The 17,908-nt window shown below is 36.2% G+C and overlaps 1 protein-coding gene across 1 annotated transcript; it reads right to left on the bottom strand.

Annotated features, from left to right (window-relative positions):
* Positions 1-158: 158 nt before the first annotated feature.
* Positions 159-15,703, bottom strand: LOC109085133 (microtubule organization protein AKNA-like). Its single transcript, XM_042711435.1, is given in 21 exon segments — positions 159-765; positions 2,051-2,198; positions 2,321-2,422; positions 2,520-2,615; positions 2,710-2,838; positions 3,023-3,153; positions 3,258-3,407; positions 4,410-4,551; positions 5,324-5,616; positions 5,930-6,033; positions 6,168-6,414; positions 6,513-6,683; positions 7,156-7,274; positions 7,358-7,411; positions 7,507-7,634; positions 7,984-8,140; positions 10,651-10,725; positions 11,848-12,320; positions 12,886-13,054; positions 13,288-13,639; positions 15,300-15,703. Coding segments are annotated over 20 exon segments (3,330 nt in total). The 5' UTR covers positions 13,555-13,639; positions 15,300-15,703; the 3' UTR covers positions 159-590.
* Positions 15,704-17,908: the final 2,205 nt, after the last annotated feature.

Consider the following 17,908-nt stretch of genomic DNA (forward strand, 5'->3'; position numbering starts at 1 on the left):
TGTTTAAATTTACTAAGCTAAAAAAACAAAAAATACATAAACCTAAAAAATATATAAATATATATATATATATATATATATATATATATATATATATATATATATATATATATATATATATATAAATATTTAGTGACAATATTGCATAATCTGTAAAAAGGTATGCTAATAACTATCCTATTATTGTTATGCACGCTGGTCTTTTCACACTGACCTCAATGCTGCTACAAACTCTTGGGACTCTAAGTATGCTGGACTGTATACACACCACTCAAACAAACAGCTTTTTCTGACTGTGGGATAGAAAAACTGTCACACAGGCATTTACATTAAAAAGGTTTTGCAGTTTGGAAATTCTAGGTAAACAAAAACAACACAAATTATGGTTTAACACTTTGCATCATTTTCCGCTGAAGTGTTGCATGTCTGCATCAGTCACATCACTATGAGTAAATGAGTTGTTTTTGTAAACTAATAATAATGCGCAAATGTGAATTTCTTCACAGCTCAGCAGTAGTAAAATATAATTCCTCATTTAAAGTCACTTTGGATAAAAGCATCTGCTAAAAGAACAAATGCAAACTCTGGTGTCAGTAGGTGCAGGATGTGGTGAGGAAGCTAGTGCTGTGTAGTCCTGAGGCCAGAGAGTGAGCCATGCGATGTGAGCCCTCTCTCATGTTTCTAGCTGCCGTGATGGCGCGGGTCAGAGAGCTGTTTAGAGAGTTCTGCTGATGGCCCAAAGAGAGAGAGCGTCTGTGATGACCTCTGAAAAATGACACATAAATATCTAACAGTTCTGGAAAAAAAGTCAAAAGGCAATAGTTATGAAAGAAATATAACAATATATGAATAATATTGTAAAATAAAACTATAAAAAAGTGTTTAATCAATCTTTATTATAGAAATATATAATTATATAAATAATGTTATACAATACTGCTCAAAAGATCATGGTCAGTAAGATTTTTAAAGTGCCCCTATTATGGGTAATGTAAGGTTCATATTTTGGTTTTGGAAGTCCCCAACAACAGGTTGACATGCATGCAAGGTCAAAAAACACTTTCATTGTCTTATAATATGCATTTATTAAGTTGCTCAATGACTCCCAAATGATTTGTTCAACAATTCTTTTTTTCAAACCCCACCTTTGCGCGATGCTAATCTGCTCATTTCCATGTCATCATGCCTGTAATGCCTGATAAAGCAGCGTTTGTGAGCGCAGTGCTGCATTGTGTACAGCGTTACACCAAGTGGCCAGGGAAACCAGACCAACGCTAAAAGACCAACAATTCAGACCAAAACAAAAAGACCAAAAAAATGAATTTCAATATTCAAACATACAAACTCTAAAACACCAACAAACGGGCTTGCAATTCGTTTTAAAAATGATTCAGAGTCGACTCTTTCAATAATAAATTATTAAATAAAAAAAAAAAAGAAATTAATACATTTATACAAAAATACATTAAATTTATACTAAAGGGTTCATATTTTACAAAAGTTTTCCATTTCAAATAAATGCGGTTATTAAATTTAATAATAATAAATTATTAAATAAAAATGTTATTAAATAATAATAATATACAGTAGGGTTCAAATGTCTGACGCCACTGAAGAAAATACTTATGTTTTACTTTTTTCCATCAACAAATTATATTATTAACATGAGTGAAAAATCAATTCAAAGCTTGAATTTCAGAATTATTTGGATCATGAATCAGAATTATTTGAAATCTGACATTTTATTTTCATTTGTCACCTAAAAATAGTTTATTATATTCAATTTTTTCTTCATTTTACGTCATAATGTTTCTTTTTTTGCAATTTATGAAATCGTAAAACTTTGCTTCCCTTCAGGATTAAATTAGATTTCAAATCCCAAATTTCCTCAGACGAGTTTTAATCAAGCCTGCAAAACTCATCGACTGACAGGAAGTTGAGAGGAAGTTGTTCTCATGCATTCTCATGAGTCTGATTCACTGATCAAAGCAGTTGCAGAGGAAGAAGCAAGTAAATTACACTAATAGCCACTTTATCCTGAGGTACTCACAGAGCTGAAGGACAGACAGGAACATATGGGACAACTGGAACACCTCCCAGGACTGTGGGGGGAGGAGTCACATTTACACCTCCTTTGTCCCTCTGTAAGGATCTCATTGGCTGACTCCCTCTGGGGGTCGAGGCTGGCATCTGGTTGGCTAAATAAACACACATTTGGGAGTCAACATGATTCTTGGTGATACAAGTTGTATTAGGCGAATACTTTACATCTTCAGGACGAACTATAAAAAAATAGTTTATAGATAATGAATTATCAAACCTGGTTGAGAGGGTCTTTGATTGGCTTGTTATGCACCACACAATGGGCAATGGTTGCAGGAAGGCTGTGTGAGATGTGGAGAGCTCCTACTCCTCACTGGACCTTTTATTAATTTAATTAGTTTAAAGGACAGGAGGATAGTCCATGAAATTGTACGTTTGGTTAACTTTAGCCCCCATTACCATGTTAAGATGCTTACGTGTCAAAGTACCAGTGCGGTCTGATATGCAATGTGGGCAGGCAGGTTCTGGCCCTCGGCTTGATTCGGTTTCATCACTGTTGTTGGATATGCCTGCTGATGTTCAATTAAAATGACCACAATTTATTCTTGATCATCATACTAAAACCTGGTCATGTCATGTTGAGTTACAACAAAGATCTTTCCTTACAGGTACTGTCCTCTTTGTGATGTACACATCCTCTGGTTTCTCTTCTTCCTCTTGATGTCACTGGGGACACCAGGACATGTCTGAATGTTGATGGTCGTGGCTCAGACTGGACAAGCTCAGAATCAGTTGCTGAAGAAGGGGTAACAAAAGCATGGTGGAAAAAGTAATTTAATATCTCTATCAGAGCGTAACAGACTCAAACAACCAATATGACATCCAAGCGTTTTGTCATCTAGGACCATTAAGAAAATCTCTTTGCATCCAAATGTATTCTACCATTAACATTCAAAAATGTACATTTAGCTAAACATACTCAGATCAGTTTGAGGCCGATGTTGAGGTAAAGACACAGATTTTTGCTTCAGAGTGCGTCTTGTTGAGTTTCCTCTCTCTTGTTCTCCATTTCTCACTCTCTCTGTCTGCCGCCTTCTCCTGTCTGAAGACCTAATAAATGAGGAACATCATGAAATCACTTTATGAATTAAAAGTTTTAGCTAACATAATATGGACAGTCTAAGATCAAAATGCCAACAATTGATTTCGGGTACCTTGCGGTCCGTGGGGATGCCTGATCCCTGGCATCTTCTGTGGCAGAAGAGGCCACTCTAACAGGACTGGCAGGTTTGGAGAGTCTCAGATTTCCCTCTAGTCTCTCCTTCAGTCGTTTCACCTCTCGCTGTAGAGATTGAAGAGCCTCTCTGAAGCAAATAAACAACACATAAAAAGCATTTTTTGTAGTCTGAAGAACAAAAAAGATTAAGTTTTATCAAAAACAGATTTTTGTTAATGTGCCTATCTGGAAGTGCGTTCTAATTTGATGAGGTTTTTTTTTTATCATGCATCATTGGATGGGTTGTTTATACATCAGGTTTAAAAACAACAACAACAAACAACAACAACAACAGTGCATGTGCTTCTCAACAGGGTATTTTAAACATGGCTTTAATGGGTACACTGCCATTCACATTTATTTTTTATAAATATGTATACTTTTTCAAACAAGAATGCATTAAAATCGATCAAGTGACAATAATAATATTTATAATGTTACTTATTATTTCTATTTCTGCCAATCAAAGATTCATGAAAAAGTATCAGTTTCCACAAAAATGTTAAGAGGCTTCACTTGTTTTAATTTTGATAATAATAATAAGAAAACTTTCTTCATTAGAAAAAGAGCATAAAAGACCACAAAGCATTTCAAATGTTTTTATATACAAACAATCTGAAGGTAGCACGCCAAGAGACCTCTTCAAGTCATGTTTTACTTATCTGTTAGAGTTAAGATCAAAACAGGGTTTAGAATTAGCCAAAAAAAAAGTGCATTACACAGGCACTGCCAGAAGAGGTAGGTGAATATTTCAAATACACACACAGGGTTACTATTTTATTAACAGCTAATGGTGATTAATGCTGGTCTCTTGATGAGGAGCTGAATACATACCAGTGCACTCTTCAGCTAGTCTATTCGAGAGACAAACTCCTGCTGAATCATAGAAAGGAAAGAATAAAAAAATTAAATCTAATTATCCAGATGGAACTCTGGCTGTCTGATGTAAAAAATAATTTCATAGAGACCACTTAATACCACTGGAGTTTTTCCCAGAACTCCTTTACAGTAGAGCCCTGCCTCAAAAGAGCAGCCATAAATCTCTGCTTGTTTGTGCTGCAGTGGCCATGTCAGCCTTTCGGAAACTCACTGCTGATTTGTTAGCTGAACGGAACTTTGGGCTTCGAGGTGGTCACCGTGGTGATAAGGCACATGGAGGGAAGGGCTTCTGTGAGAGCGGATCTGCTGGTTGGCTGGATGTGGATATTGGCCATCCTGTGCTTTTTCATCCCCTGATAAGAAACAGAATGAAGTAAGATGAATAAAAGCAGGATGCAGAGAGAGAATGGATGAAAAGAGAAATTCATGGCTACTGTTAATGATGTGTTCAGCATTATATATCAGCAGCATTATTCAAGAAAAGACATATTTTTATGATTGGTTGGCTTTTTATGCCAAGTAACCATAAATACCATGAAATACTACGAAAGAGCAATTTAAAAACCTTTTCTTTGGATAAAAACTATGATTAAAAACAGGGTTGTGTTTTCAAAAGCATTCTTCACAAGCATTTTATTTATGTTAACTATATATACATATATATATATATATATAGACAACAGAACATAAATGAACATTAACCTCAGTTAACCTGGATTAATGTTGTAAAAAACTATACATTTAAAAAACAAATCAACTAACATTAATATATTTCCAATTTTATGTATTATTTTTATTATTTCTTTTATTTATTATTTTAGGTTAATGTTAATTTATACACTATTGTTCATTTACATAAAAAATGAATTAAGTAATGTTAATTTATCAAGCCTGAAATGTTGACATTTTTTAGTATTGTATATTGAGAAATTAACATTAGATTAATAAATGCTGTAAAGTGTGTGAAAGTATTATTCATTTAGTTCACGGTACATGAACTCATGATTGGATGAACTATTGATTACAAAATGAATCTTATCAAAAGGTTTTGCCAATTATTATTGTGTCTTCTGTATAAATTTTTTTTTACATGCTTTTTGTGTGAAATGTCAAACCTACACCCACCCTGATCACTCCCGTGCTCTGATTGGCTGGTCAGGCTGCTCGGCCAGGGCAGGAGGGCGCTACTGGGCCAATGAATGGAGGATATTGAGGGAGAAAGGCTGGAAGAAGAACCCCCTTCCTCCCCTCCTCTCCTCCTAACAGGACCTGTGCATCCTTCAGACTTGATGAGTTCTCCTGGGGTATCTGAAGAGGGTTGTGAACAAGAGGGGGAGACCGCAAAAGGCTGTCTAGAAGGAGGAGCAGACTCTGGTCTTTCTATGTTCTTTGTGTGTGGGCCAGACGGCCTGATGGAACTGGAGAAAACATCAGAAAGAGAAAAATATAAAGATTATAAATTTCCTAGGATAGCAAAGTCAAAGTCAACAAGATTTCAATATTTTCAAAATAAAATTTGAGTGTTTTTTTTAGTTTTATGAGACTTTTTCACCCATTTTATCTTCTAAGTGTCAAGTAAAAGCACACCTCTCCTCTATAAACCAAAATATTTGAGGTATCATGTCCAGGATGATTCCCTAACCCTAATTATGCGCAGAAACACCACTAGCATTAAAGTTCAGTTTTTATTTTATTTTTTAAATTGCTGTATACAGTGAAGGTGCTTCATACCTCACCACTGCCCTCTGCTGGAGAGGACTGTGTACAGCAGGAGTGAGCTGACTGAGCTCAGAGCCCATGAAGCCACTGTCTGTCTCTGGAGACTTGACCCCATCCTACAGCGTTACAAATACAAGTAAGAGCTCTACTAAAATCATATTAAAATCATATTATTCATGCACATTAAAAAATAATCCTTCAAATATGATATATAGTGTTTTATCATCAGAATTAAAGTACAGTCACTGACCAGAGGAGATGCTCTGACAGTCTTGGCCTTTGCTTTTAAGCCCATAGTTCTGGGTTCTGTTCTCTCTGCTAGGCTGGTCAGGCTACTGCTTTGAGTTTTCCTGTTTCCTGCTGCTTTCCTTTCCCTGCTCAGTTGCCCTGGCAAGACCGAGGAGTGGCAAAGAGCCTCTGGGTGTGTTTCCATAGAGTCACACACCTGTGACCTGACAGATGGGCCGGAGGGAGGGACACAATCTGCTGCTGCCTGCCTAAAGAAAGACAGAATAGAGGGATGAATGAGAGAGCAAACAGCCAGGTGATAATAAAGTTAGATTTGAATGAAAAGCTTTAACCACCAAATACATACCAAAACCCTCTAACATGAAAAACTACAGGCAGAGGTTCGGTCTCCAGAATGGACAACGAAAGCACATCTGAAGGAGGTTCAGAAATGGGTTTGTTCTGTTCTGCTTGCTCCAGCCACTCCTTCAGCTCTTCCAATCGCATCCCTGACCTGAAGATCTGCCCTTCTAGGTCCCTATGTCACACACAAACACACAGTATGAAACAAACCAGTGACACAGGAAGTACACAGGAAGCACAGTGTCATCAATATTTGCATCAGCAACAAAATACAATGACAAGTTTATCTATGTGCAAATAATATATTATTACAATTTAAAATACCCATTTTCTATTTTAATATATTTTCAACTGTAATTTATTCTTATGAGGCAAAGCAGAATTTTCAGCAGCTATTATTCCAGACTTCAGTCTCACATGATCCTTCAGAAATCATTCTAATATGCTGGTGATACGTTGAAAAGAGTTGAATTAATAGAAATTTCAAAAGACCAGCATTTATATACAAGTACAAATCTCTTGTAACATTATAAATGTCTTTACTGTCACTTTTGATCAAATTCATGCATTCTTACTTACTTAAAGTATTAATTTCAAATAATTTTGGAATGGTAGTGTATATATACATAGACATAAAAAGAGGCTACCTGTCTGGGTCAAAGGTGACAAGCGCGCCTTGTTGCTGCTCCTGCATCTGATACTGGCCTCGTGCATCTAAGTAAGCCCTTTCAAGAGACCCCTGCCCCTGTGCCAGCGTGGAGAGACCCTGTAGATGATTCAGACTGAGTCAGTCTGACTTCATGCCTTTTAAAAATTAAGTTTTTTAGAAAAGCGGAGTCTGTTATTTATCTGTTCACAAGGCTTGAGTTTCCAATTCTTTATAAGTGCCTCAAAAACATCAACCTGAAAAAAAAAAGATTTTGGGTTTAAAGCACTGTTGTTAAAATAAAATACCCGTTAATCTGAATTATCAAAAAGGTTATTTTAAAGTTGGTTACCTGTAGCTGAAATCTATGAGTCTGTTTGGACAGAGTCTCTGTTAGATGGTCTGCAGTGAGAGATCCAGACCTCCTTGAGCGGACCGAGTTCACAGAGGAAGGGCGACTTGGTGTTTTTCTAGAGTTTTCTACAATGTGATCAAAGCAGTTTTGAGATGATTTAACAATTATTCAGTTTGACTGCAAAGTAAATTTAGATGATATTATAAGCCTGCTCTGAAATAAATTTTTTGTTTATAAGTTGATAAGGCATCTTGAAATTTAAACATAAATGTGGTTTTGAACTCTTTAATGTGGCATGACAGATTGCTGGCAGACACCTTAGTTCAAGGGGTATAATATATATATATATATATATATATATATATATATATATATATATATATATATATATATATATATATATATAATAAAAGAGTATAATAGTGTGATTTTTAAATCCAAGTTTTAAAGTGGTACTTTTTCAGTATGATGTACCTGAGTGATCCTTTTGCTGGGCCAGTTGAGCAGAGACTGCGTTGAACTCTGCCCTCTGTGCTTGAGGGAAATTGAGGGTTATGACCTTTGACCCTTCCTGAATAACACCTGACAGGATAGCTGTACTGGGTTTTGGAGGTTCAGAACAGAGGCCCACCTGTAAACACACAGCACAAAAATCATGAGTTGATGGTTAAAGTGCTGCTTTGGCCAAAAAAGACAAAGAAACCAGCAACCATCTGTCTAAAAATCTACTTTGCCAATAATCCATGTGCCCATCACTATGCATAATGCCTTGTAATGCTCGAAAATCAATAAAAGTCCTGTGTAAACGAATTCATGTCCTCTTTGTGCTCTACATAAAATGTCTTTAAATGCATGTTTATTGTTTACATGGTATACTCTACCATTAGGACTAAAAAAGTGAAATGTGAAAAAAATGTATGTTTATACTTTATTTATTAATATTATCTCAGGTTTGGATCTGGACTATGATACAATAATTGGTGACGTCTGATCTTAAGTATCTCAAGTAATCTCAACATATAGTGGGAAGAAGTGACAGTGACAGTGACATACAGCCAAGTATGGTGACCCATACTCAGAATTCATGCTCTGCATATAACCCATCCAAAGTGCACACACACACAGCAGTGAACACCCCTGTGAACACACACACCCGAAGCAGTGGGCAGCCATTTATGCTGCGGCACCTGGGGAGCAGTTGGGGTTGGGGGTCGGTGCCGACCATCAGACACCTCAGTCGTGGTACTGCCGGCCCGAGACTCGAACCCACAAACTTAGGGTTAGGAGCCAAACTCTCTAACCACTAGGCCACGACCTCCCCACATAACAAGGACTGTGTCGCCACCCATTATGCTAAGACCATCAGAGAAATACAGGCCTGTCTTGCCCGCCCATGTGACAGACCCTCAGATTTACTGCAGACTAGTGGCTGAACCACAAAGGAGCACAGAGGAGACTCACGTATAACAGGGCTCATAAAACAGGCCATTTAATGGTGCTTTCCACGGCTGGACTTACTGATAAGACAATGGATAGAGTAATACAATGAAAATACAATGTCAATAAGCTGATATCCATGCACCTTACCACACACACACATTCGTGATTTAGGTGTGTGAGGTAATGGGTTTGCGTGCTGTCTGAAACCTAATGGAGACGAATGACTGAACCCTCTTGATAAGTCCCTGAGACACTAAATCATACAGAACATAACCTCAACATGACCTCTGAGTCTTCTGAATAAAACCACCCATTTTCCAACACAATCAATATTATTACAGGACCAATACCAGAAGCAGATCATCAGATCTCAATTAGCAGTTTTACCATCCTACGCTTACAGTTTTCACATAGGGGATCCCATAATTTGTAAATGACTTGACCCCTAACCAACATAAAACAAATATTATATATTTCTGTCTGAATGTTAAGTGATTGGAAAGGCCATTTCCATTTTTACAGTTTAGTAATTTATCACCCACACCTATTGCCACACATACATAAGAAACCACAACTAAGTCAATAAGGGATTAAAGTGAATGAACCCTGTCTATCTCAAGCTGTTGTGTCTGTTAAAGCAGAGGCAGATGAACTTAATGAGCATTAGAAAAAATGCAGCTGGATATGCTAAACCGAATGGAGAAATAGCCTAAAATTAGCTACATTAAATAATTACCAACACTGCTCTGTAAAATCAGTTATGTAACAGTGAAAGTAGACATAACATCACATCCTGTTTTAATCCGGTTGATGGCTCAGGCCTAGATTTGTTTCAGGTCACTTTGTCACTTGACACTGTTTATTAGCTTTTTTCTACACTGAGGCAATGTATGACCTTATCAGACAAATAAACATAGCTTGTTTCATCAAAACTATTGATAATGAGGCTGTGAATCAATTTAAGTATATAATTGCCTGTTTTTTTCATATATATACACTGTACTGTATTCATTTACATTACATTTACGCATTTAGCAGACGCTTTTATCCAAAGCGACTTACAGTGCATTCAGGTTATACATTCTTTTATCAGTATGTGTGTTTCCTGGGAATTGAACCCACAACCTTCTGAGCTGCTAACGCAATGCTCTACCACTGAGCCACAGGGACACTTGAAATTCAATTCCTTTTAAAGGAGATGTAATTCATTTGTGCATTAACTGTGTAAAAAACAAAGTACTTATCTGCGTACATTTGAGTTCATATACAAGTATGCAGATAATATAATGACTTGTACAATTAATGCTTTTTTATGTACACTGCTTATTGTCTCAGTTTGATTATTTGTTTGCTAGTGTTTCTCTAAAATGGTTTGTGTCGTCTGAGGTGCTGTAAGCCCTTTCATTTGAGGAAAAACATCACAATCAGAGAGAGCCTGCAGTTTGAAAATGAGTCTGTGCTTGAATATAGTGGTGCTGCTAAACTGAGGGCTGTGATTATGGCGGTCACAAAAGACATTCTGCATTTATATTGTGTTGACTCTGAGCCTGAGGAGTCTAAAAATAGCTCTTGTCAACATCAGAGCACACGCAGAAAGGAGACAGGCCAGCTGATATGAAGGAGAGTATGGCACTGAATTCACGTCAACCTTCAGATGAAGGGAAAAAAGCATAAACCATAAACACAGTCCGTAAAGCCAACCTTTGCTTCAAGGCGAAGTCGATCAATAGTATTTTCAGCTTCTGCATACTTGGTAAGCAGCCTGTTATAGTCCTCCTGTGAGAATAAGAGAGAGAGGAAAAAATTAAAGACAGATAAAGAAACATTACAGATGGCTTCATCTTTTAGCCTCTTGGAACAATCAGTATCATTTTGAGTATCATTATGTTTGTAATGCTGAACTTCTTACATAAAAATAAAAATAAACATTTGTCAAAACATAGTGGAGAACCAGTGCATACTGCAAAGGGACACTTCATCCCACAATGCAATTCACTTAAACTTCCCTCTCTAATGTGAACAGGAATCTGTACGAATATCAACAAGGATTTACATCTCAGACTACTTTTACATAAAACTGCAAATATGTATAATATTTAGAATATTACTGTTTGAAATGTTTATTACTTAAAAATTATAAACACTTTACCAAATTACACACAATACACACTTATCAAAGATGCATTAAATTGATCAAAAATAAAGACTGTAAAGATATTTATCATGTTACAAAAGATTTCTATTTCAAATAAATTCTGTTAAAAAAAATTCAACTATGACTTTTTCAAAAAAAATAAAATAGAAAACAGTTATTCTTTTGAACTTTAAAAATTATCACAGTTTCATCAAACATATTAAGCAGGACCAACTCAGCATAAAAGAATTACTAACAACAAACATACAAATAAACAACAACCAACCACATCAGAAAAAAAATTCAACTATGACATCACAGAAATAAATTACATTACAAAAAATATTAAAATAGAAAACAGTTATTAACAATGGTTATTTTAACCTCGGGCTCCATTTGGGACAAAAAAATATTAAAAATTTTAAATTGTAATAATATTTCACTATGTTACTGTATTTTAAAAAAAAAAAAAAAAAAAAATTTTAAATTGTAATAATATTTCACTATGTTACTGTATTTTAATCAAATGGTGAGCATAAGAGACTTTCAAAAAAAATACAAATATTGCAGACTGTATACTATGCAGTAAATAGTATATCTCACTATATTTCACTCTAACAAATTAGGGGTTTATTGCATCAAACGAAAAAAAAAGACAATACATTTCAGTGCTTCCTGAGTCACAATCCAAATTCATGCACACAATACATTTCAGTGCTTCCTGAGTCACTCTTTACACACCTGTAGCAGCTGCATCAGTGTGCTGGCCTGCTGGGGGCAGTGTAACTCCTCTGGTACTGTGCTGGAAATGTTTCAGCTTCAATCCCACAGTTATTCATCAGTTCCCCGGAGGACAAATAGGGAAACCTGATGGGATTACAAGTGTTTCTAGAGATGCGATGTGAGACTGGAAGAAACTGTCCATTGGTTTCCTCAGTTTCCTCACAATCACTTTGCTCAAAATGCTGTGGGATCTCACTGTAATCACAGCTCTTCATCCTTTCAAACATAGATGCCATCTCTTTTGTGACAGGTAATGTTTGATCCATGAATCTCTGAGCATCTTCACATGTGTCCTTCTCTTTTGTTTCCTCATCGATCATGTCTAGCACTGTGTCTCTCTGTGGGAAAGGGTTTAATATGTGCCTGTGAATTGTTGGGCTCCTTGTACCGTCCTCATCATCAGTCCAATCCTCCAACAAAACACTTCGGTCATCATCTGTTTTGTGTTCTTCCTCTAAAAAAGAGAGAATGTGAATCTTTTAGACCACATGGACTATTTTAAACATACTTACACTACCATTCAAAAGTTTGGGGTCGTGAAGATATTTTAATATTTTTGAAAGAAGTCTCTTATGGTCACCAAGGCTGCATTTACTTGATCAACAATACAGTAATAACGATAATATTGTGAAATATTAGTACAACTGTACTAAACAAGTACAAGCTGAATTTTCAGAAGCCATTACTCCAGTCTTAAGTGTCACATGATCCTTCAGAAATCATTCTAACATTGATTTTGATGGTTGATATTTTTTCGTAGAAACCGTGATTCATTTGATTGAATTGATTGAGTTAAAAACACACATTTATTTGAAATAGAATATGTAAAAGTATTTACTGTCATTATGACCAATTTAATGCATCCTTGATGAATACTGATTTCAAACTTTTGAACAGCAGTATATCTGTGGATGAATAATGCTTTTATACTAAATTAAAATCACTTTATTACATTGTTACTATAGTGTAGCTTTATGCTTTTAAACTCAGCTGGATGTTTAACTGATCTGAACCCTTACGCAGAGATGGAGAGCAGCAGTCATCTCCAGTGGCCTGAGAGAGCGGCTCAGAGTCCAGCAGCTCACTCAGGTGACAGCTTATCTCCTCTAGTGCAGGCGGTGGCCCATGCTCAGGCTCAGGGGTCTTCACATCCCACAACAGGTCTTCTGCAATCTCCTCCTCTTCTCCCTGATTGACACAATCATAAGATGCTTATTAAACAGTTGCAGCAAGTTTTAAAAAGCACCGTTAATCTAAAACCAGAGCATATAAATTGATTAAATGTTTCTGATTAAATACAGTTGAACTCTGGCAAGTGTTTTTAAGTGTAATGAGATTCTTCTGATGAAGAGCCCTGGTGAGACTTCTCTAAATGACCAATAAATGGGCGAATATCAATCTAATATCTCTGATGTCCTCACCTCCTGCTGCCCTTGACTCTCTGCCAGACCAATGATGCCATTCTCATTCATCTGGCTTTGAAAGTCCTCATCCGGTTCTTCATCCCAGCTGAAGTCCAACTCATCTGGGCTTGAGGGAGAGGAGTACGCTGGGGCTGGTGTCCACACCAGAAACCCTGCAGTGGTACCACCTCTGTTCCGCTCCATTAACCTGGCTATTAATCGCTCTCTTTTATTCCACCTTGAGCTTCTATACCACCCGCACCTCCACACTGATATTGATGTCATCTCTCATGGCTGACCATTTATAAATGTTTTTATGGACAGGCTGCATAATGTCCACACAAGTGTCATCGAGGGGATTTAACATGACCTGAAAAACACAGAAATGCCACAGTTCATCATTTTCATTGATCGATTGATGCATTACCAACAACATTTCATGCTCTTATGATATATAAGAAAAAAACATTTCACGAAACTAATTACATCAAAGATTTACAATCATCAACTGTTTACAGAAACATTAACAGTTAATAAATCCATTTAGGCTGGAAGAGAAGGAGGTGACTAAAGAGATCCGTTCTTACTGAACATACCCTTAAGCATCTGTGTAACTTCTTACAATAGTCTAATTAATGCTGTCATTCATGTACCGTAGCTCAGTGCTAATTGAGCATGATGAAAGGCTACACAAAGTCTGTAAACAGCTGCTCTCAAGTGGAACCATCTGAATAAATAATACAGTTCTTCACCTGCTTCATAAGCCCAGAGCAATAGAGCGTATATTTAAAAACAGCATATGTTTTGTCTTAATGGAGTGAATTTTTCTAAACTAAATTTGGTTTACAGGCCTTAAACTGTGTCACTGCCACATCCAGAGCTGTGAATACTTGTAATTTTTAAAATCAAAACAAGCGCATTGAGTCTAAACTAGTCATATTATAATTTTTTTTAAAGTGACCCTGCAAAGACAAGCACACACATTCTTGAAGTCTCTTTATAAACTACAAGAATGCATATTTCATGTCATCATGTCCTGTGTGTGTGCAGACCCACTTTTGCTTGTTGCAACTAACTATTCCAGAGAGACACACAAACGGTAGCAATCTGTCAGCATCCTCCACCAGCGTGAACAAAAAATAGTGCAATGCGTTCTGCAGCATACGTTAATTAAACGCTTGTCTAAATCTCCGCCATCCATTCAGCGAGCCTGTGGTGAGCTCAGCCAAAAGCAACACATATCCTACCTATATATAGATCATTCACTGTTACTGTACTTAATAGCCTACATAACAGTGCCCCCCACACACAGATAGAGCTGAGCAGATTAATAAAATGAACAGTGAGCCCTAAAGCTCCTTAAGGGACAAGAAGATCGAAGAATATTAAGTTGTAATCAGAAGGCCACATGATCAACTCTAATGTCAGTCAATGAAATCAAATCAGTGTGCCATATTCAAACTTTGAGCATCTCTTCTTGGTTAACAAGGCATGTTTGGGGATTATTTGCTCATCATTTGAAAAATGTTCTGTTAGAGGAAATGTTAAGCACCTAGGAAAGTATTATCTTTCATTTGTTTCTAGTTACATTGACAGTATGAAATACACCTCAGATCTGTAATCACTCATTCTAGTTCATATCCCATGTAAAATACAATAAACATAGTAACATACACAGTTCCATGGATGTAAAGATTTTGATTGAGAATATAAAATACTTATGAGACAATTAGTTACAAATTCTGCTGTCCTCCCTTTCATAGCAAATGCAAAATATTTAAACGACAACTGGGTAAGTTAGTTTATAACATTGATTTAAATCAAATTTTTAGCTTTTTGCATATTATATTTATACAATACAATATACATAAATTACACACACACATAAAATATAATAAATAGGATAAAATATAAGGCTGCAAGGAAAGTTGCGAATATGCACGCTATTCTGCAGTGAAACACAAATACTGTTTGATACATGCAATCTGTTATTATGGACTTTAACATGCAAAGCTCCACTGACTTCTTACCCTGAAAATTTAAAAACTGTCTTCCAGTGCAAAAACAGCGCCTTTCGTGTGAATGCATGAACTTCAGACGGTTGCCTTGAGAACAGCACACAAACTAACACCACCAGCCATCCTTCCATCACCAAACATGCGTGTATCTCAAGGGTCCAGGTTGCTTTTACTTTTACTTTGTAGTTTCATGCTACAGCTTGAGCGAGTCTCGCGCGTTATGGTAACGTTAACGTTATTCATGTGAGCCAAAATCTCTGTAACTCACTCCTCGAGACTAGTTTTATTTCACTTTATACATAAATATTCAAGTACAAAGCGAAATGTGTGTTCTAGCGTGGAAATCTTTAACTTTTCTTGCAGGAAAAATCCCAACAATTACAACACAGACGTAGTATTAATTCATTATACAGCATTAAATCTAAGAACAGTGAGAGAGACGTGGATTTGAAGGCGGGGCTTCGCTGTCTTGCGCTGGATTGAACGTTCTGATTGGCTCAACAGAGAAGAAGGCGGGATAAAAAGATCCACACCTTTCACATGTTCCAAATATCAAATTTGTCTCTTTAATATCACTATGAAACTTTACTATGGAAGTTTATCTCTCTTTTGAGATGTCCTCATGTAGCTGTACAATGACAAAGCAACACGCTTATCTCATAAATCAACTCCCTTCAAAACATTTGTTTTGATACCATTGCCAACCACATGATGGCGCCATATCACGTGGAAATATTGCCACACATTTTAGCCATGTATCATCATGAACACGGAGCACAGGTGAATACGATTGTACAAGAATATGGTACACATAGATCAAAGCACCGTAGTATTATTACCCCCCATTGGTTTCACAGTTTGTTCATATCGCAATAATATAGTCATTTTTATTTATTCATACATTCTTAAAAATCTCACGTTTTACATCAGTTTATTTTTAACACTAACACATACTAGACAAAAAATATAGACCTGTATGCAAAATGAAGCCTGCAATCAATTATTTCCTCATATCCTGTGTGTTCCTCATCCAGCCATGAGCTATATGGTTAATGAGGCTTTCTATTTGCATTGTACACATCTAATGGTTTTCTCTGTGCTTTGACACCTAATGAATGAGAAACCACAAGATGCCTTCTGTTTTCAGATGACTAACCAGTCCAGATAACCATGTGTTTGTTTGTGTATGAATCGGTTTGATCAAATGAGTTTCAAGGCATGCTACTAGGGGATTACTTCATATTTTAGTGAGACGTGAGGGTCTATTAATTTTACATTATCTCACTGATTATAGTTAATGAGATTTGTACCTGCCACAAAGCACCAGAAACTGGTGGGAGATGAAGAATGGGAAGACAAAGGATGAATTTTCTTTTTTTTTCTGCATTTTATCTTTATTGGAAAATAAATACACACTTTCTGTATAAATACCGTAGCTGTGTAGTCTTCTCTTTAAACTGTACAAGAGGCAAGCAGACAGAGGAACAAAGGCAGCGGGTTGTTGAGGTAAAACAATTGGAGTAAAATAAGACAATAAAAATGAATAAATAGCCTACACGATTCTGGAAAAGTACTGTGTTGATGTTAAAACACGAAGGAATTATTTTGAATGCAGGTCAAGTAGGAGAGCCCAAGCAGAAATTTTGTCTGTCTTTCAAATGCACCAGCAGATATCAGCAGGATGAAGGGGCTCTTAACTTTATCTCCTGATTTGAAGTCATAAATGCTGTTTTGAAAGGTCATCCAGACCTGCATTTGGTACTCTCCAAAAACACACTTCACTTTAGTGTTTCACGACTTTTTAGAAGCATTACCAGTATTAGATATGTAATATACCCTTCATCAAATGGTAATTTTGCATGTCCCACATCAGAGGTCATGACCTTGTTAATGGTATCCAACATGAACCATAATTGAATCAATGTTCTTGAACAATTTAACATCAAATAAGTAAATAATTCCTCAATTTTTATAAGTATAGTTGTATTCCCTGTATGCGTCAAATCCAACCTGGTTGTAGTTAATTTAATTCTATTAATAAACATTTTGATCAACACTAGCATGGCTGATTAATTTCGGCTAAATATGCAACCTTGATAATAATTCTAGTGTATTTGTTCCATTATTTTATAATTTAATACTTATAATGACTTTTTATTTTTTAAACTGTACATTTACATTTTTTTTATATTTTCGGTTTTTATTTTAGTTTAAGTTTTAAACTGTACATTTACATTTTCCAAATTTTGTTAACAAGGTTATAAAAACTAAACCTCATTGAAAATGGAACAGAAAATAAAATCACTAGTCTGACCTATAGGTTTGCAATCAACAAATAAGCAGCATTTCATTTTTTAGGACTTTCAGGACCAATCCAGAACATGCGATCTTGATTCTGTAAATATGTTTGGGTACTTGTGAGTAATAGTATGTTTATGCATATTTGAAGGTTGGTACGGTCAGACATGCTTTGTTCTTTGATCTGTATTCCTGTCCATCAATGAAAACCCACAGCTCTGCGGCTCCACACGTGTGCTGCAGAGAACTGATCTCCATTTGAAGAGCTGCATCGGTGGGTTGAGATGCTGGTGCAAAGACCCCCCCTGCCCTCGGAAGCTTTT

This window comes from Cyprinus carpio, chromosome A21, assembly GCF_018340385.1.
Source record: "Cyprinus carpio isolate SPL01 chromosome A21, ASM1834038v1, whole genome shotgun sequence".
In the NCBI taxonomy this organism is placed as follows: domain Eukaryota; kingdom Metazoa; phylum Chordata; class Actinopteri; order Cypriniformes; family Cyprinidae; genus Cyprinus; species Cyprinus carpio.